At 45.3% G+C, this 18,971-nt stretch overlaps 1 protein-coding gene across 3 annotated transcripts in view; it reads right to left on the reverse strand.

Annotated features, from left to right (window-relative positions):
• MITF (melanocyte inducing transcription factor) overlaps positions 1 to 17,610 on the reverse strand; it is a 99,412-nt gene extending 81,802 nt beyond the window's left edge. Inside the window, exon 1 of one of the 3 annotated variants that reach the window (XM_030227961.2) lies at positions 17,183 to 17,610. In XM_030227961.2, the coding sequence (XP_030083821.1) occupies positions 17,183 to 17,286 (104 nt within the window). In that variant the 5' untranslated portion in view covers positions 17,287 to 17,610. Of the gene's footprint in view, positions 1 to 9,621; positions 9,644 to 17,182 lie in introns of those variants that run through there. The other 2 variants (XM_009091175.4, XM_018915230.3) reach the window with 2 other exon arrangements.
• Positions 17,611 to 18,971: the final 1,361 nt, after the last annotated feature.

Below are 18,971 nucleotides of genomic sequence, written 5' to 3' on the forward strand. Positions count from 1 at the left end.
TCACATTTTCTACTGAAATGCTGGTTTTAAGACAGAAAAATTCAACCAAATACAAAGAAACAGCCAGAAGCCAGCAACCAGGCAACTCACACATGACTTTTACCATGTTTTTTTTAAGGTCAGCAACACGATTTTAAGTTCCATCCAACCCAGCAGAACTGCAAGCTGCCACAGCAGGAGAAGTCTGGCCCACAGTCTGGTTCTCAATCCTCTCTTGGGTTGGGTCTTGTAACTGTGTGGCTATAGCACAAGTCAGTTCTGTCAGCAGACAGAAAACCTTTTATTTTTGAACGTGTGTGGTCCCTTCCCACTGAATCAGTGAGATAAACCAACTCTCCTTACAGTCATTCAGCAGCCCAGGACTGAGCAGAGCCGTACCTTGCAGAGACCAGGTGTAGCACAAAACCACACCCACATAGTGCAGAGTCCTTCTGACACGCGTGAGGTGAACTTTTACCCCACATTACTGCCTTGAAATCAAATAGCTAAGTAGTTGATAAGCTATTTCTTACCTTAAATCACTCAAATGATAGCAAAGACAAAGCCTCTGATTTCACAAACCTAAGTTAGAGAGGAGATGGTTGGAAAACACTGAGCCTTCTGCATCTTCGCCACCAACATTTTCTGAAGTAGACAATGACAAAGAATTGGTAAAAGTGCACTTTCATGTGAGAATGCACATTACAGGGCAAAAGCATGATGGATAGCATTGCTCTGCAAACGTTCATGCTCTGAACTGGACCTGTTACACAGTCTCTGGTCCCCAGATCAGAAATAGATGTGTAATCAGCATTTTGTGCATGCAATGTCCAGTACAAAAGGGGAAACCAGTGTTTTATCCTTGCAGTAACCCAAAACTTTTGGGCAGCAGAAACTGGTGCACTGTTTCAGTTTGTTTGAGAGCCTGTACCTTATATCCAAAGGCAAGTCAGCCTGTATGAACTGGTGTGATGCCACCAGTCCAGCCCTGAAAAATGCATGACTTACCAGCTGGCAGATACTCCACACATCACACGTGCAATAAACTGACACTTTCTGAAGAAAATTAAACACATCTGTACTCAGTGCTGGGAGTAGTTGAACAGTCCCCTTGTCAAAGGAGCTGGGGACTTTTCTTTTTATAACATTAATGGCTGTGGTAGGATGTAAAATACAGACACAGCAGCATGGAGAGCTCTAGCAACTACATCACAAAGACCAGGCCAATTTCTGTGGAGCAGTTCTGCTGCCTGCAGGTGTAATTCTCCTTCATGTACCACCTTCTGTGTCTCTCTCCAACAATAAACTCTGCAGAATATGCTGGAGTTGGGGTTCAAACTTTCATTAGAACAAAAAAGGGGATCTTCATCTTTATGCATCTCTCCCAGCCCCTGCAAATGCCTCACACCTTTTGGTAGTTGTACAGTCACAACCATCCCATGTCCAGATTTCAGAAAAAGCTGTACAGTAAAACCTCAGTGCAACAAAAACTCAGTGTGCAACATGACAAATACCAGCTCCACTACTAACTCCCAATTTAATTCAGAACATCCCTTAACCTTTCAAGTGCAGAGGCAAGACTGTACCTTTAACACACTTCTCATTAAGAACTCAGCTCCCTGTAAACTGCATATCATCAAATTTCTGCACTACCCTGCTTCGGTTTCTCATTACTGCATATCTTTCATGTTTTAATTCACATGACATTAGATTTGCTGCACTAAATGAGCACCTTCTGAACTCCAGAATAAAATGGAGGTTAATTACTAAACCAGATTTTTAAGTGAGAGTAAAACTCTATTAATGCCTAAAGCAATGCTAAACTTGACAACTTAATTTAGGTTAAGCATTGCAGAGTTAAACTGCCCCAACAGCTTTATTCAAGCTGCAGCTCACACATTAAGACCTCCCAAGATCCCACATTCTACACAGATGACAGGGGACAGGACTCCTGACCCCGAATGTTGCATTTGCCGTGAGCCATTTAAGTGGCATTTTGTGATGGCTTTGTAAGCAGGTGTCCAGACCTCTCCCCCACCTGCTTCTCACCTGCCTCCTCCACACCACGGAGCCTTGGGAGAAACACGGGGAGACAACAAAAAGCAACGGGTAAAAAGAGCACTCAGTTCATAAGTATCCTGACTTATGCAAGTATTGCTGCTCACTGTTAACCATCCAGAGACACTCTAATCTACACAAGAAAAGCCCAAAAGGATTGCATAAGTGATAGTATCATCCTCATCTAAAATCATGAAGTAAGAAGGACCATTGAATCTACAGGGACCCAGGTTCCTTTGGAGCTTCTAGATGGCATCAAGAAATCTTGGCTCCTCCCCAAAAAATGTTGCTTTGGGAAATCACCTGTAACTTTCTGCTTATTTCTCAACAGTTACTGGAAATGCAAAAGGAACGATGTCTGGAACAGTAAACATGGCTTGTTTTCTATATTTCATGTTTTGCTGTTGCAAGTCAACTGCAATTATCCAAACATGTCAGAGCTGGAGAAAACACAGAAATTAAGGCAGCCTCAGAAAACACAGACTGGAGACTGACCATGGTCACCTTGATGGCTGATACCAAGTAAATCAAGTGAGACTGCTATGGCAGGACATAGCACAGTATTCTTGCTTGTTATTCACAATGTCATTGAAGATTTTTATTTAATTGCTACACTTCATTTTATCCTGGAAGACATCTCTGAAATAAACTTTTCCAGTAATTCCAATAAAATTTTCTTTATGCTAAGGAACATACTCTTTAAAATCTCCAGTTTACTGGCCTTTGAAGCTGCAAAAAATAATCTGCATGAAACTGAAGCATGGTCCTACAAAGTCAAGACAAGATCAGTCCCAGCTAAAGATTAGACGCTCAATTCCATGTAATATGTATTTAATATAGCTTGGCCAAAGTGCATTGTATGCTGTCCTGATGAACAGAAACAGCTCCAGGTTACAGAAAGTCTCTTTGTGCACAGCTCACCGAGGAACCGATTCTAGAATTATCCCAGAGCAAGAAAGGGCCAAAGTTCATGTTTACTATTTTGGAAGTAATTTCAACTTCAGTGTATGAATTCATAGCAGACAAGTCAGTGCTGGTGCATCAAAGACCAGGAATATTTTAGTCAACAGCCTGATGGAATTATTATACCTGTTAGAGTGTCCAGATAACATCGCAAGCGATGAACATCTGTCAAGTGCTCTGCACAAACAACACTGAGGCACAGTTCTGCAGCACTGGACATAACCTCTGATCTGAGGCTGAACTGCTGATTAAATGCAAGGTTATGTTGTAGATTCATCCACAATGGGCAATGGCAGAGCTAAAACCTAAACTGTGTCAAACTGAATCAAGATGAGGAAGAAAACTTGCCAGCCCTTGAGCCACAACTAAAGGATGCAGAAGTTTTGCCCACCAGGTTTTAAGCTGTACAATCCACTGTTTTTAGGGCAAAATCCAATAGTTTAGATAAGAAATGCAGCCCCTTGTTTTACTTCAAAAAGCAAAGCTGAGGGAGAGGTGCAGCCTCCTGCATAGTCCATCTTGTGTGCACTGAGACAAAGAACTCAGGAAACAGTTTATATATAACTCAAAATAACACAAAACACAAAGAAAAAAGCTCTACACTTTTTTCACTGTGAGGGTCATCAGTACTGGAAGAAGTCATCCAGAGAAGTTGGGAAGTCTCTGTCTTTGGAGATACTCAAAACCCAGCATGACATGGCTCTGAGCAGTGGAACTGGGCAAGATGATCTGCAGAGGTGTCACCTCAGGGACTGTGAGTCTGTCTAGCCACTGGGAAAAGCTTCAGACTGCTGGAAACAATTGTATTCCAAATTTCAGATCCTGTCCCTGTGACACCCAGCATCACATTTGACAACATTGTGGCTGGATTTGAGAACAACCCAGTTTTGGATCCAGAAAATTGCGGTCGTTTCGAGCTCCTTTTCCAGGGAAGCCACACAAGCCCTCCCTGTCACAGCAGGCAAACACACATATGGGGGCTGAAGGAACTGTTCTGTGATATAAGCATGTGCAGATCTAAATACTTATCTCAAACATTATCATCAGGACATCAGAAACTAAATGGGCAGTTAAGTCTTTCGGGGAAAAAAAGAGAAAAAAAAAAAAAACAGCTGACAGTGTTCATCCTCTGCTAAACAGACTACATACCAAAATTCAGTTAATTCTGCATCTCATGTTGAAAAGATAATGAATTTATCTTTTTCTACTGGGATTTTTCACTTTTCTAAGTAGTATTTCAGTGAAAGTGGAACATATTAAAATCACAGTGTCAGATTTAGGATCTTGCCATATGCTGAACACTCTACTCCCAATCCAACAACATGGATTTGAGCTCAAACCATGAGCTGAAACTGAAGCACAAATAGTTCTGAGCAGCACAGCTCACATGCTTCAGGCTTGGTGGATCCCTCCTGCGTTTGTTACAGGCCTGGGGCTGCAACTAGATGAAACCTACCAGTACAAAACCAATTGAATTATTTAGGATTCTGAAATAAAGACTACACAGAAGTGTTGTGTTGAACAAAGGTCTGATTGAGGCAGACCTTTAAACATATGCTTAACTTCAGCTGGCATTTAAGTCTGATCTCTTTCAAAGAAGCCTCATCCTGAACACTGGATGCTTTCTTAGCTTGCAGCTCCCACTACACCAAGGATTTAAAGTACATTTAGGGGGATGACAGTCTATGCAGACATTTGCTCAGGAAGAATGCTTTTGGGAGACACTATACATCATTTTAATATTTCAATTGCTTCTACAACCTCAAACAAGTCCAAATTGTTTCTAAAATTCCAGCACGTCAGACACCTCCCTGAAGTTTAACTCAAATTCTCATCTTTTTCTAATAAGAAGGCAACAAACAGAAAAGAGCCTGTTACCAAAAATTTCGATAAAATTCAGTTAAATTATCCAGATGGTTTTCATTCCACAGATAATACTAAAACAGCAGTCTGCAAAGCATAGCGTTTTCTAAATACACAAAATAAAGAGAAAACAATGCACAAGTGGAAAGTCTAAATGCTGAGCCCATTGTATTTTTGTTCCAGCAGAAATGCAGCACAATCAATACAATCTTGCAGTTCTAAAGGACCCAGCTTTCTGCTGCCAGGGGTGCTCTGCAGCTGTAAGCACCACCAAATAAACTGCACGCAGTTCAACCACTTAATTTTTCCTGTGCTACATGCAGAAAGGAGGAACTGCATTCCCACCCACTTAACTTCCAAAACCCAGCATTCCCTACAGCACAAGAAGCCAAAGAGCACCTGCTGAACAACCTATGTACTTTGAATGACTCTGCAAGCAGCCAAATTTAGCAAATTTGCTATTTTCTCCAAAGCACAGCCTGATTCTGCAGCTCTTAAATACAGGGAAAACTGTCTTAGATTAAATAGTGATTACATATTTAGAATTTCAAGAGCAGTGAAAGTCCTTGCCACAGAAAATAAACCCACTGAGAAGGGATGAGGAGAGATACTGCAATTTTCTGTGCTGTGCTATTTAATAAATCTCAATGCAAAGGAATTAAATTACAGAGAGGGAAACAAGCATCTATATAATTACACAACACCTGAAATCATTCAAATCCACCACCAGCAGAATCAAAAAAAACTGATCAGCAAGAGATGAGCCACAAAAAAAAAAATCTCTGCAGTCAGAGATGGATATTCATCCCTTTTGCATGGCATCTAACTAAAATGTTTCATAGCAACGGGGCAGGAGCTATCCCACAGCAGGGGATGGCACTGGTTATCACACACACCAGCACCATCCTGCTGAGTACACCCCAAAACCAAGAGGAGAAAACAGGCCAGTGAGCATACTCAGGACTTAAACTGAGTTTCTCAAACAGGAAGAAATCCCTGAAGTATTTTTTCTTTAGATCATTAGCATGTTTTGTCATGCAGTGCTGCTGGCTGGGCTCACCCCCAGCCCTGCTGAGTGCTGCAGCACAGTGACAGCGCAGCGATGCTCTCGCACTCCTTGGGAGAGCAGGACCCTGCCAGCTGCCCTCTCTGCCTTCCTAAAACAGCTCTTCAGGCTGCCAGGAAAAGCTCTGAGGATGGAAATGGTGGGATCAGCAGCTGATAAAGCCACCATCAGGGGCCCCTGGTTGAAGCTCACTTCAAGAGCCACCTTTTTTTTCTTTCAGCAGCTTCCTTTCACGGGGCTGGTGCCCAGCGTGCCTCTCAGCACAGCAGAGCAGCCTTCAGGAACACAAAATCACTGGGCCTGTTTCTCTGCAGGTCTGTTTATAGTCTCAAGTGGTGCTGCAAGGCAAAAAGCCAAATGGTCCCCCAGTTTCAAAGAGCAAGTGTTTGTAGATCCCACCCGAAAACCAAGAACACACGCCCTAGACTGGGGCAAGAGACCACTGCAGGCACAGACAGGGAAACTTTGCCTTATGGACATCTTTACACCCCAGCACAACTCTTACAAGCACCTTCATTAGAAAGGCTAAGTGAGGGATAATTATGACTCCTCCACAAAGGAGGACTGCTTTGGAAAGACAGCAATTACTGCCTGCTCAGAGGGATCTCTCCCAGAAAGCAGGAGGCTGCTGTAAAGGTAGGGCGGCCAATTCCTTGGGAAATACCAAAAAAGCTGCAAGGAAGACCTCCTCTCCAGCTCTGAAAATGTCCAGCAGCAGCACCAGGCCCCTTCCAGCCAACCCTGGTTTTCTTGTAGGGGCAAATCCAGCACCTTTGAGAGCCTCATAACAGGCAGACCCATTTCACACTTTTCTACACTACTGGACACACTTGAAAAATACAAAGTCCTTGCACGCCCACAGCATCTTCAGGGCTAACAGCCCCTACAGCTTTGTACAGTATCCAAAGTTGCATTAGCTGGGAACCAAATTATCACTTGCACAGTAGTTTTGCAATTAGATTGAAACTGTAAATTGTGCAACCAGCTAAATTAAAAAACAACTTCGTGATACAGACAGCTCCTGCCTTACTCACCTTACTCCTTTGCAACTTGTTTCTACACAGATTCAAGCTCCTTTTGCTGTACCACAAATGACTTCACATTCCTAAAAAATTAAGCACTCCTAAGAACTAACGTATGTCTGTCGTCACTCTTAATACCCACCTTTGCCTGAAGCTGCTTCACCAACACACACCACCCTGAGAGGCCTTTTGGGCACCAGAGCCCACACTACCCTTCAACTTCCTTACCCTCCTGCAACATTTCAGAACTCCCCTTCATCCAACTCTCTCTGCTCCATATATCACCACTCTTACTCTGAGCAGGTCCCCATATTCATGCTGTGACCTCAACTACAGAAATTTGGACAACTACCTTTTAGATGGAGCTGAACACCATTTAATTTCTGAGCACATCTTACTCGCTCCCTGGTAGAGCTGTTTCACTTTGTACCAGTAACTATTTTCTGGAGCAAAGGCAGAACATCCAATGCAAATATTCTCTCCCTTGTGTTACACCAAGTCCTTCCTGCCCCTACCAGGCTAAAACAACACTTTACAATGTGTAATGGAGCAACTTCTGCAAAAAAAAAAGACACCTCAAAAAGTCCATGGTTTATGTTTGGGCACTCCCAAGGACAGTGGGCACTTAAAATCCTGTGTCTTGAGTCACAGTCGGGACTGGAACTCAAAACTTCTATGTGCTGAGTGGACAAAGCTGGGGCAGGGGGATGTCATACTACCTGCTCTTCCTCATTTCTGTCAGAGCACACCTGCCCTGGGCACGTCACTCTGAGGAGGGTTTAGCAACAGCTCTCCTGGACCTGCCACCCAACTCAGCTCAGCAGCAGCCTCTCACAGCCTGCCCTGGCCAGCTCAGGCATTCCCCAGCTCCAGGCCAGTGTTCACCAGCCTACTTTGAAGCCACCCTGAGTTCTTTGAGGAACCCAGGCACCCAACCTCGTGGAGCTTTTTTTAAATTCCACGAGGCAACAGAAGGCATAGAAATGAGATGACGCAAGGCTAACCCGGAGCTCCCCTAATGAACACAGCCCCGAGTGTCCCACAGGATGTGACAGGTGGAGGGGCAGGCGAGCCCAGCCGAGATGAGGTCACGAAATGAGCACTTTGCACAGCACACTACTAATCTTAAATTCCAAACTCATTATGCACAAGCCTAACAAACAAAGGAGCAGCTTAGCAGATTTACAATGTACCTTCTCCAAGGGTGGAATAATTATTTATCTGATAGCAACCTTCATGATACAACAGCAATAAATAAATAAATGATCCCAGCAACTCTTGTGAACTGTGCCTGTGGCTTCACTAGACAGACTGACAGCTGGAATGTGCATTTAGCTGGCCAAGCTTGGGCAGAGTTGTAAATATTTGCTACAAATAAAATAAAGCTTGCTAGACTGAGCAGAAACCCAAACACAGTAGTTAATGGCATCCAAGGGACACAGTGCAAGAGACCCACAGGCCCCTGAACTCCTTCCAGCTTCCTATGAAGAGCCCCTGACTTTTTTTCCCTTTGCTTTTCTCTAAGATCATTCCCTCCTGCATGTCAATTCCATTCTGATTTCACTCTCTCAGGTTGCAACTTTTATCCAGAACGAAGTTCACAAACATTATAGAAAGGGTTTGTATTCCTAATTTGGCTTTACAGCTGCATATTACCATGCAGCAAAACATCCAGAAAAAGCATTTCCAAAGTCATACTTTATACAAGCTTTCTCCTTTATTTAGATAAAAACCCAAAGAATCCTGAAAGGAAATAGTACATGTGCACAAAACATGCTCAGCCAGCCTCTCCCACTCAGATCCTTTTCCACTTCTGTGGCATTATTCCGACCTCCCAGTTTGAAGCCCCAGAACCACATGTTCCCCTTGCCCATATTCCTGATTTCTCACCATCTGACAGCTTCCTAAGTCTGCTCCCATCTTCTCATCCTGAAACAGTACCTCCAGCCCAAGTTTTCTAGCTGGCTGCTTCTCTTCCAGGAAGGATGGAAGCAGGTCCTGTTCTATGTGTTTCTATGTTACAACAGGACAGCTGGCAGTAAGATCAGTAACAATCATTGATTGCTCCAGCCTCCATCCTACAAAGCATCCCTCACTTGGGACATTCTGGTTGTTCCCACTTCTTGTTACTTTTCTCCCACCTCCAGACCCCTAATTCCCCTGCCCTACCTGTTTCCCCCATTCCTCCAGCAGTTTGTGCTGTCACATATTTGCAAAGAAAAGAGACAGCATCTCAACATTTAGGTTACAGGCAACTTTTAACAATATACTATGCTATCATCATGCTGTTTTAAACACATTAAAACTGGCAAGATTCCAGCACCTAAATATCTCAGAGATTATCAACATCTTTCCAGGAACCCAAAATACCAATATTCACCCACATTTTCTCAGAATTCACCCCAAATAAATTCTTTAATGTAACAGTAGGCCAAACCAGGGACATAATCCTTGCACACAAAGATTGCTTTTGTAAGTTTAAACAGACACAGACATCCTTCCAACTCTCCAAAACTTCAGTGCTCTCTTTAGAAGCAGCCTCACAGGGTGGCCTGAGAAGACCAGACCCCCAACATGCTCTCCCTGGCCACACCAGCCCAAATAGCAGGTTCAGGTGGGTTTATGCCCATTTTCTGCCAGAAGAGCAGCACAAAGGAAGGTGCAACGTACCTGTGAATTTAGATCAGTGTTTTTTGGGGAGCAGTTGAGGAGGATGAATCCAAGTCTTCCCAGAGGTGGCAGCTGCAGCATTGTCCCCAAAGCAACTGTCTCCCTGAGCTGCAATATCCCTATGAAATACCAACTGCAGGACTGGGCTCCAGCCACCTGACACTGCACCTGAGGTGCTCTAGAGTAAGAGAAGAAGGGCCTGAAAAAAAGGCTATTGTTTGTTCTTGATGCTCATTTCTGCATGGAACACAGAATTCATAAACCCCACATCTGCAAATGTATGTCTGCCTGCATTGTAAAGGAATAATCTTCATGGGAACTGATTTAAAAAAAAACTTGTTTACGGTTAGAGGCTGCTAATTACAACATTAAAATACTAGCCCGAACCCCACATTACACTTGCATTCTGTTTTACATAGCAGTACACGTAACAATCATCACAGCAAGCTGCTCTGTTGGCTCATGCTGGAAGAAGTAATTATATATCACAGCAACACAATTTTGCCCTTCAACCTGCCAGTCCAGTCCATGCAGCAGCTGCGAGCAGCAGGTCAGGGTGGGGGGAGTCTACAGAGTATTTCTACATAATCACTTACCACTGAAGAAAAAAAGCTCAAAACCACCAGCCCCTGGCTTGCATGCTTGGCAGAAAGCTGCTAACACAAACATTACAGCAGGCCTTGCAGCAGGGATGTTACCAGAAAGAGTGAGCTCGATCCAAGGGCACTATTAGTGTTGAAGTATTAGCTGAGAGTTGTAGTGCAAGCCCTCCTTAGTAACTGCCACCTTTTTTGTGCCTGTACCAGTGATACCCACGCTATCCTGTTTCACCTGGACACTACTGTGGCCTCCCTGAAACACCTATTCTCAGGTGAAGCCCACAGGCAGTAGTGACTAAGGCATGTGCAAGTCACAAGCTGAATTTCTGGGCAAAGACACTGAGACAGAGCCTTTCAGAAGGCAGCCAAAACTGTTAGTACCCACCCACAGCAGGCAGAGCCTTGGGGTGCCTAACACTGAAAACTGCACTTAACTTCTGCTCCAGATGGACTGGAGAACAGATGACCTCTCCCAAGACTTTGGCTCCAGTGAACCTGAGTATTTCAACCTTGACACTCAAAGCAGCATCAGGTTTTTCACAGCTGTTGCAGATAAAGCAGTGGCATAGTTATATTGTGAATATGAAATAAAATTAATTTTCCTGTGCTCGTTTTGTTTTTCACCAGTATGAAATGAAGTGTAAAACTACACACAAGCCATTAGTTGTGCTGTTACTGTGTAACAAGAGATTACAAAAAATAAATCATCACAGTTCTTGTATAATGTGATAGTGATGCAACAGTTAACTGTCCAGCAAAATCTGCCATGCCAGGCTGCTTAATCATGTTGTCTTTGTTCCAGCAAAAAAATTATATTAAAAGACAGTTAATTTTTCCAAGCAAAAACGTTACAGCCTGTGTATTTCAAAAACTTTTTGAATCCAAAATAGAATGAGACAGACAATAATGGCCAAGAGCCTGACCAGCTTAATGGAAGTTGGACTCTCATTTTGTTCCCAACACTGAAACAGCAGACTGCTCACAGAAGACAATTAACAGCCAACACACAATTTCAATTTTTTAGCAGAAAAGTAAACAGAAAATTACTCCTTCTGTTTCATTTTCTCAGTCTTAAAGCATGTTGCTTTTAAAAGCAAATGCAGAAACAGGACAGCATCATTAAGTGTCAGAACAGGTTTCTCCTGTACCCTCATTTTTAAGCAGCTGTACTGATTTTTTCCCAATCAACTTTTAATCTGAGAACAAGTTTAAGAGGCTGAATTTGCTTGCAAAATAGTACATCTGCAAATCTCTTCTGCTCTCACTTCCAGTTTTTTTCTAGATCCTGACCAGGCTGTACAGCAGGAATTAGTCATGCTGCCTACCACCGTGCTGGGAAGGACTCTGATACATTGCCCTAAGTGCCAAATAAAAACATAAACAGTGCACAAGAGGCTCTGCAATTACTTGTTAATGACAGTGTACAGATTCACAGCAGCCCCACATCTTCTATACCAGAAGCTTGTGAAATGACCTCCACTCTATGTGGGGAAATGAGCAGTATCAGGGGCAGCCCAGCTCTCCATCAGCAGGGCTGCACAGGCTTATTTTCAGCCTTTTAAGAGACAGAATATATTGATTCAAATTAACACCTGGAATCTGTAAACCAACAGCAGCCAGCTAGGGAAGTTTCCGGCTCACCAGAGAAGTATGGATTTATTTCAAGCAGAATGCATATGTACTTGTACACAAGTAATGCAGCCAGCAGTTTGATAAATAAAAAGCAAACACATGTGCTTGCTAAAAGATGCACAGTCAGTGCAGCCAGCTCAGCCTCAAAATATCTGTGCCCTCTCTGATCAGCTTGGCAGCCACACAAAACCCTCCCGAGGAAAGCAGGCCAGGGAAGCAAAAAGGTGACGCTCAATAGTTCGTATCAAAGCAAATGCTGAACTGAATTTCATGGGCTATTTCTGTTTCCTTGCTAAATAGCAAAGGCCTACTGCAAATAACAGAGTGAGAGTTTTGCAGGAGAGAAAAGGTCACCCAGGATCTCTCACCATGGCAAACGCTGCGCTACAGACAGGGAGCAGCACCAGCTCCCTGTGTAAAGAAATACACGGAAATACCACTTATTGCCTCCACATGTTTATACCACAGACAGTTCAACAGCAGCCTTTCCTTTTAAGACTGTTTTCAAAAATAAAAAAGTACAAAAAGCTGTGGTAAGGGTTTCCTTCCCAGAGCAGCAAATTTGAGGTGCAGAATAAACATGGAATTATTGACTCAGTCACAAAAATGTTACCGGAGAGATTTCAGAGACATACTTCTGGCTTAGCTCTACTCCCACTGACGTCGGTTCAGACTTTTACCACTGATTTCAGGCAGTGCTGGCCTACGTAGCACTTCCAGCTCAGCTATTATTACCTTTTAGTTTAAAATATGTAATGTTCCTCTGTAACAGACGGAAAAATATTTCAGGAACTTTTTAAATCTGTTCCTCCAAGATACATTTTGATTTTTTTTTTTAATCACACTGAGACACGGTTCCTGGATGCAAGAACATGTGACCTGTTCTAAATAAAGGATATTTTCCACTTCTTGCACAACTGGAACAGATATAAGCAGTAGCTTGAACAAACTGCATTGCAGAACCCAACCAGAATATAAAACACTTGAACAAGATCCATAAATAGCAGTAATATGAAAAGACTACCTCCAATAAGGCACAAACTCAATGTTAAGCCTAATGTAATCAAGTTCAAATTCAATCACGCTGCAAAGTTCATTTACAAAATTAAATTTGATCATCTGCAGGCTAAGGCACTAGGGCACTTCAGAAGAGTCCTCTTTGGCTCCAGAGTAAGCACACATTTCAAAAACGTGTGTCTATCTGGCGAAATTAATATTTCCTCAACAATGCATATTAAAAGGGAAGCTTTAACTAAATCAAACTTCAGCATTGAGCAGATAAGAGGAAAAAACCAAAAAGGAATGCTTTACAGAGGATCTTAACTGGAGAGAGATGAGGCACCAGCTGATATGAGTAAAATATTGAAGGTTTGCACAAAGGAAAAGGTTTTTGGACCGTAGGAATGAAGAGAATTTTATAAAGACATCACTGCTTTAATAATGACAAACTCTACATCCCAACGTTATTGCTCATAAAACAAAAATAAGCCTCCTAAGAAACTATCATGCAAATTAAATGCATTTCCTAATATTTTCTTCCACTAAAAATACTTCAGTAACTGCATCATTCAGGTGCTTTTTAACCAGTCTAAAAACATAGCCAACAGAAAAGGGCACAAGCAGTAGTAATTTATCTGCAGGTTTTATTAAGAGCATGGCAGTAAATTACAACAGCTGACAATAATTTGCTGGTGCTTGCCATGTCACACAGACCATCCAAATGGAAACACATTGCAGACAACAAAAAATACGGAGGAAATCAATTTAATATAGAAAATTTTGCTACATTTGCCACACCTGGGTTGGTTCAGAGTGCCCTGTGCAATGGCAGGTTGTGCAGCCTTTACCTCCAGATACCAGTTTGACATCCAAAACATTGCCAAATGATTTAAAGTGTCCACATTCAAGATGTAACTCAATCCTCCAGTGCCCTGCTGACTGTGTGCAGACACGTCAGGACCTGTGTTTACTTTTAGTAATAAAACTCCATCGATTTCACTGTACACTGCTTGTACCAGGAAACAAATCTTATTTGCTTGTTCATTACATAAACACATACATATTTAAGTGTATGTATTTGTATATTAAAACTATTATACTTTGTGAATATGGCAGGAGAGGAATAAAATATGAATATGAGGGGGGGGAATAGATCTCATTGTCTTACTGGGTAGCCTGAAAGCCCATTTTCCTCCCACAGAGAAAAGTGACTCTGGAGAAACCAAAGCAACTGAAACATCATCTCAGTTTTCAAAGGCATTTGACCATGGCAAATTCCAGAGATCCCATCAATGTAGGTATTACTTTGCCCAAGATCCAACTTCTCATGAGTTGGGAGGGTTTGGGAAATATGGGTTTGACTGATCTATCTCAGCCCCATGTATCCTCTCCACCCCCTGTGATTAAAGCTTTTGCTGGGCTTACATTTTAACTTGGCCTCCAGCACTCAATTGTGGCTTGGCCTAGGTTAGTACAGTATTTACTGCAAAAAGCTTTTATTATTGGACCCCTTGCGGCTTTGGATTGCAGACTTGAATTATGAAACAGGGATGGAGTAACTGTGAGGGCACACTGGAGAGGAGAAATCTTTAACTGGATGTCACATATTGGAAAACAAGCAATCTGAGAGGAGCAAAATAGGAGAGTTTCACTGAGAGAAGGATGGCGGTATCAGCAGGGCTGACTTAAAATGGTCAACAAAACTGTTTCTTCTTGGTTCAGAGCACTGACATTCTTACCTATTTCTGAGCAGGATGAAATTTACTCTCTACTCCCAATTTCAGCTGCTATGAGTAAGCCAAGGATGCTTCTCAACTCTTATGGTTAAAAAGATCAGAGAAAGCCCTGAATGTTGCTAGGAAATCAGCAGTTCTCACCAGGGAAAAGAGCAGATTGCTGCTTAGACTCAGCTCCTCACATCAGCTCTGGTTTGCCTGCTCCCCAGGCACCCTTCCAGAGCCAGGCTGTGGAGAGGGTAAGAAAGCAATTCCCATGGCCACAGTCCCACAACTACACCACGCTGACCTGCTGCTACTCCACTCACTGCTATGCAATTACTCCTGATTTACATCCACAAGAGAAAGCAGCAGGGTGATGCTGATACCCTCGATAATCATCAGTCAGACTGGTTCCAGGCCTGAGCAAAGCTGAAGGACTACAGAAGTCCTCTGAGATATGATCATGAAAGAAACAGGTTTGGGAGCAACTTCTGCCTCCTGTTATCATCAAGTTTTATCAGCCTGGCTCCAGGGACAGGTTTATATGGACCTGGCAGGGCCCCTGACTCCTTTGCATCTTCATCTCCCACAATACCAGGAAGACAGCTGAGACTCTCCCTGGAGGTACGAGCTGTACGTGAGCTGGGCAGGCTCCACACTGAGGTTAACATGTCAGCTCACTATCTGCCAGAAAAAACCATGGATTGTTATTCCACCCTCGGGGCTGCCTCTTCTCACACACATGGCTACATGTGGAGGGACACGAGGGAGACGGGCACGAGCTGGTCACTGCTCCAAAAAGCTGTCCTGGAAACATCAGGGCAGATGTTGGCCTGAGGCACCACCAGGATGTCAGGATAACAGACCCTTTTAAACCTAAAGGGTGGGCAGTGCTGTCTCTGCGGGAATATCGGGTAAGAATGAACTGGGGAAATTCACTCCAGGGAAGTTTGAAGTGACAACATTTAGAAAACAGTAAAGTACTCCAATGTTTCATTAGAGAGTTTCTTCATTCCTCCCTGAGAGAGGTGAACAATGCAAGGCTGCATTTGGGTCCCAAAGCACCAAGTCACAGGAATCAAATGCAGTTGCAGTATCTGTGCAATGTCAAATGCAGACCTGCTATCCATGCTCGCACCAGGAAAGCACACACAAACTGCTGACTACAGAGGGGACAGCCACAAAGGGACAACTCCTGCACACCAGTTAGGACACACAGCTGGTGCAAACAGGGCTACTGGGCCACAGCACAGCACTCATGACTGCTGCACTCCACTGGCAACACACTAAACCCAAAGCCCTGTGTGTCTCTCAGCTGCCTCCATCACAGCTGGAACCCATCAGGGCTGGTGAACCCCATCTGCTCTGCACATTAGCCTGGCTCTCAGATAATTACCTGGGTAATGGCAATTTCCCTGCATAACCTTAGGGAGCAAAGGAGTCTGGCAACTTCAGTTTGGTTGGATGGCCTGTCAGGCTGCACATCACCACCCCTACCTGCATCATTTCTGAACCAGACCAGGGGTACAGTGTGCGGCAGGGCTGCTGTGAAGACAGGCCACAGGAGGTGGCTCCATATCGGTCAGCCCTCGTGACAGCAACAGAATTTTTAACACCTTTTACTACAAACCTTCAGTGTTTCTGAAACAGTCAGAAAATGATCAAAAAGTCATTTATTTCCTTTGAAGTTTGTCTGACAGGCTGTACAACCCAAACTCATTCTAGCACTTCTTTTTTTAACATTTACATTCTTATTTATTTTTCCACTACACACAGACGTCCGAAGAGCAGCGTTCAAAACTAAGATGTGAATATAGAGACAAGCTAGCAACAGACCTGATTACAAACAAGATACATTTGCAGCAATGACCTTATATTCATCAGAGTGCTGCTAAGGAGAGTGTTGAGGTGAAATGGAGGGTTCCTTGAATGAAAAATCAGAGGGCGAATCTTGCCATAGCTGACAAGGAGGATGCTCAAGGCGCGGGAGAGCACTGACTTTCTTCTTCCAGCAGTAGGACGGACAACGGGTCGCTACCAGCCCTCAAGGGAGGGAAACACACACAGACCGCCTTATTTCCCTTTACAGAGCGTATCTACGCGATGCAGCCGCTCCAGATAAGCAAACAGAGTCTATTTCAGGGAAGAACCACTCTAAGAAGAAAGTGACCTACCTAGCAAAAGTTTTCAGTCCCCAAACAAGTAACAGACCCGCTGAGGCTCATAAAAACAAAAACAAAACAAACAAACAACAAACACACACAAAAAAAAAATAAACCCAAACAAACAACCAAAAGCCAAACAATCCAGAACAACCTTATTAGCTACAAGACCTTGCAGCTACCAGACCCTCCGCAGCTCCGCGCTCGGACGGGCTCTCGGCCGCGGCGCTCGGCGGGGCAGGCGCGGCCCCGGCCTCGCCCCCGCTCCCGGCGGGGCTGCCCCGGGTGACAGCCGGGCCCGCACGGCCAACAATGCCCTTTACATAACGCGGGCCCGGCCCGCCCTCCGCCAACAACGCCGCTATTATGGCACGGAGCGCTCGGCGGTCGCCCCGCTGCGCAGCGCCGGCCGCGGGGATGCTCCGCGCCCGCCCGGGACCCGCGCCCCCACCTGCTCTTGAGGGGCTGGCTCTTCAGCTCGTAGTACGTCTTGGGCTCCTCGTGGAACTCCTCGCCCACCTCGAAGTCCGGCACGATCCCCGACTCCGCCTGCATCGTCGCCGCGGCCGCTGCGAGAGGGAGAGACGGGAGGTTACGGCTGCGGCGCCGAGCGAGCCCCGCCGCGCCGCCCGCCCCGCTCCGCGCCGCTGGCTCGGCTCACACACAGCGCCGCCCGCCCCGCCTGGGACTTGTAGTCCGCCCCGGGGCCGGCCCGGCCGCCTCCGCCCGCCGCGCACTACAAGTCCCGCCGCGCCGCGCCGGGAGGGCAGGGCTGGGCCGGGCTGCCGCTGTCAGCCGGAGAGCGGGGCCGCCCGCCCCGTCCATCCCGCCCCATTCCCAGCCCATTCCCGGCCCGTTTCCATTCCCAGCCCGGCCCTGCCGTGCGCGCCACCTGCCGCCCCGCCCGCGCCGTGACGACACGCGGCTCTGACGGCACAGGTGCCGCGCGTGACGTCACGCTGCCCGCAGCGGCGGCGGCCGGGCCTTCGCCCTCCGCAAAGCGCTGCGGGTGTCCCTAAAACCGCGGAATCGTGGGATGGTTTGCGCTGGAGGGGACCTTGAAGCACATCTCTATACCCGCTGCTATGGGCAGGGACACGTTCCGCTGTCCCAGGCTGCTCCAAGCCCCTGGACCCCTCCAAGTCCAACCTGGCCTTGGACACTGCCAGGGATTCGGCAGCCACAGCTTCTCTGTGCCAGCGCCTCCCCATGAAGGAACAGTGTCTTCCTCACATACAATCTAAACCTGCTCTCCCTCAGTTTGAATCCCTTCCTCCTCATCCTGTCACTACAGGCTCATAAAAGTCCTTCTCTGTCAGGTGCTGGAAGAGACCAGCACAAAGGGCTCTTCATCTCCCCTTAGGAACATCTGTGTCCAGCTGCAAACAGCATTCCTGCACTGCTGCAGAGCTGGGAATCAGCCCTGCCAGGCGTTCAGTTAGGTTCAGTTAGAACCCAGGAGTTCAAACCTACTGATGGGTTTGAATGCCCACAGCAGAGATCAAGTGGTGACAGAGCATGGGATATTGACTGTAACTTACTTTGACAGGTACAAAAGCAATGAGTGTTTCCATGTCTGGACTTTGCTCTTCTCCAATTAAGTTCCCAGCACAAGAATTGACAGCTCTAAGTGGCTTCCTTTGAACGTTATCTGCTTTCATAAAAAGTCCAAAGCTCATCAACATGGCAAAGAAAGGTTCAGTAAAATGGAATATTCAAAACCAGCTGGGCTTCAGTTACTTCCAGCAGAAATGTTTTAACGCCATCTCATCTTCCAGTTTGGCTCCTGGCATGTTTGGGACACTAAGAGCAGATAATCTCAGAACATGGAACAGCCTCTGCCCCCAACCACTGTACCCACACAAGTGCCAGTCCCAGGGAGAGCCAGGGAGGGAAGGCTGGATGGGAGGGTGGCAAGGAGGCATCAGCACAGGAGGATTTGGGTGGTGTCAGGGATCAGAGATGTCCTGTGCCTGCTCAGCCCCTGGGAGTGATGGTGTTGGTCCTTCCTGGGGTTCAAAGACCCTGGAGGTGGAGGGTCCTATTCAGAACTTGTTAAATGATCCTGTTAGGCCTTTGTTGTTTTCTTCAGTTTGGGGGTTGGTGCTGCAGAACAAGGGACCTTCTACCAGCACTGACTGGCTCAGGACATCTCTAATCTCCCCTACAACACAGAGAGCAAGAAACCTTCCCCAGCTCTGTCATGTCCCCTTACCTGCTGTGACATTAGGATGGCAGGG

Source organism: Serinus canaria, chromosome 12 (genome assembly GCF_022539315.1).
Source record: "Serinus canaria isolate serCan28SL12 chromosome 12, serCan2020, whole genome shotgun sequence".
NCBI lineage: Eukaryota > Metazoa > Chordata > Aves > Passeriformes > Fringillidae > Serinus > Serinus canaria.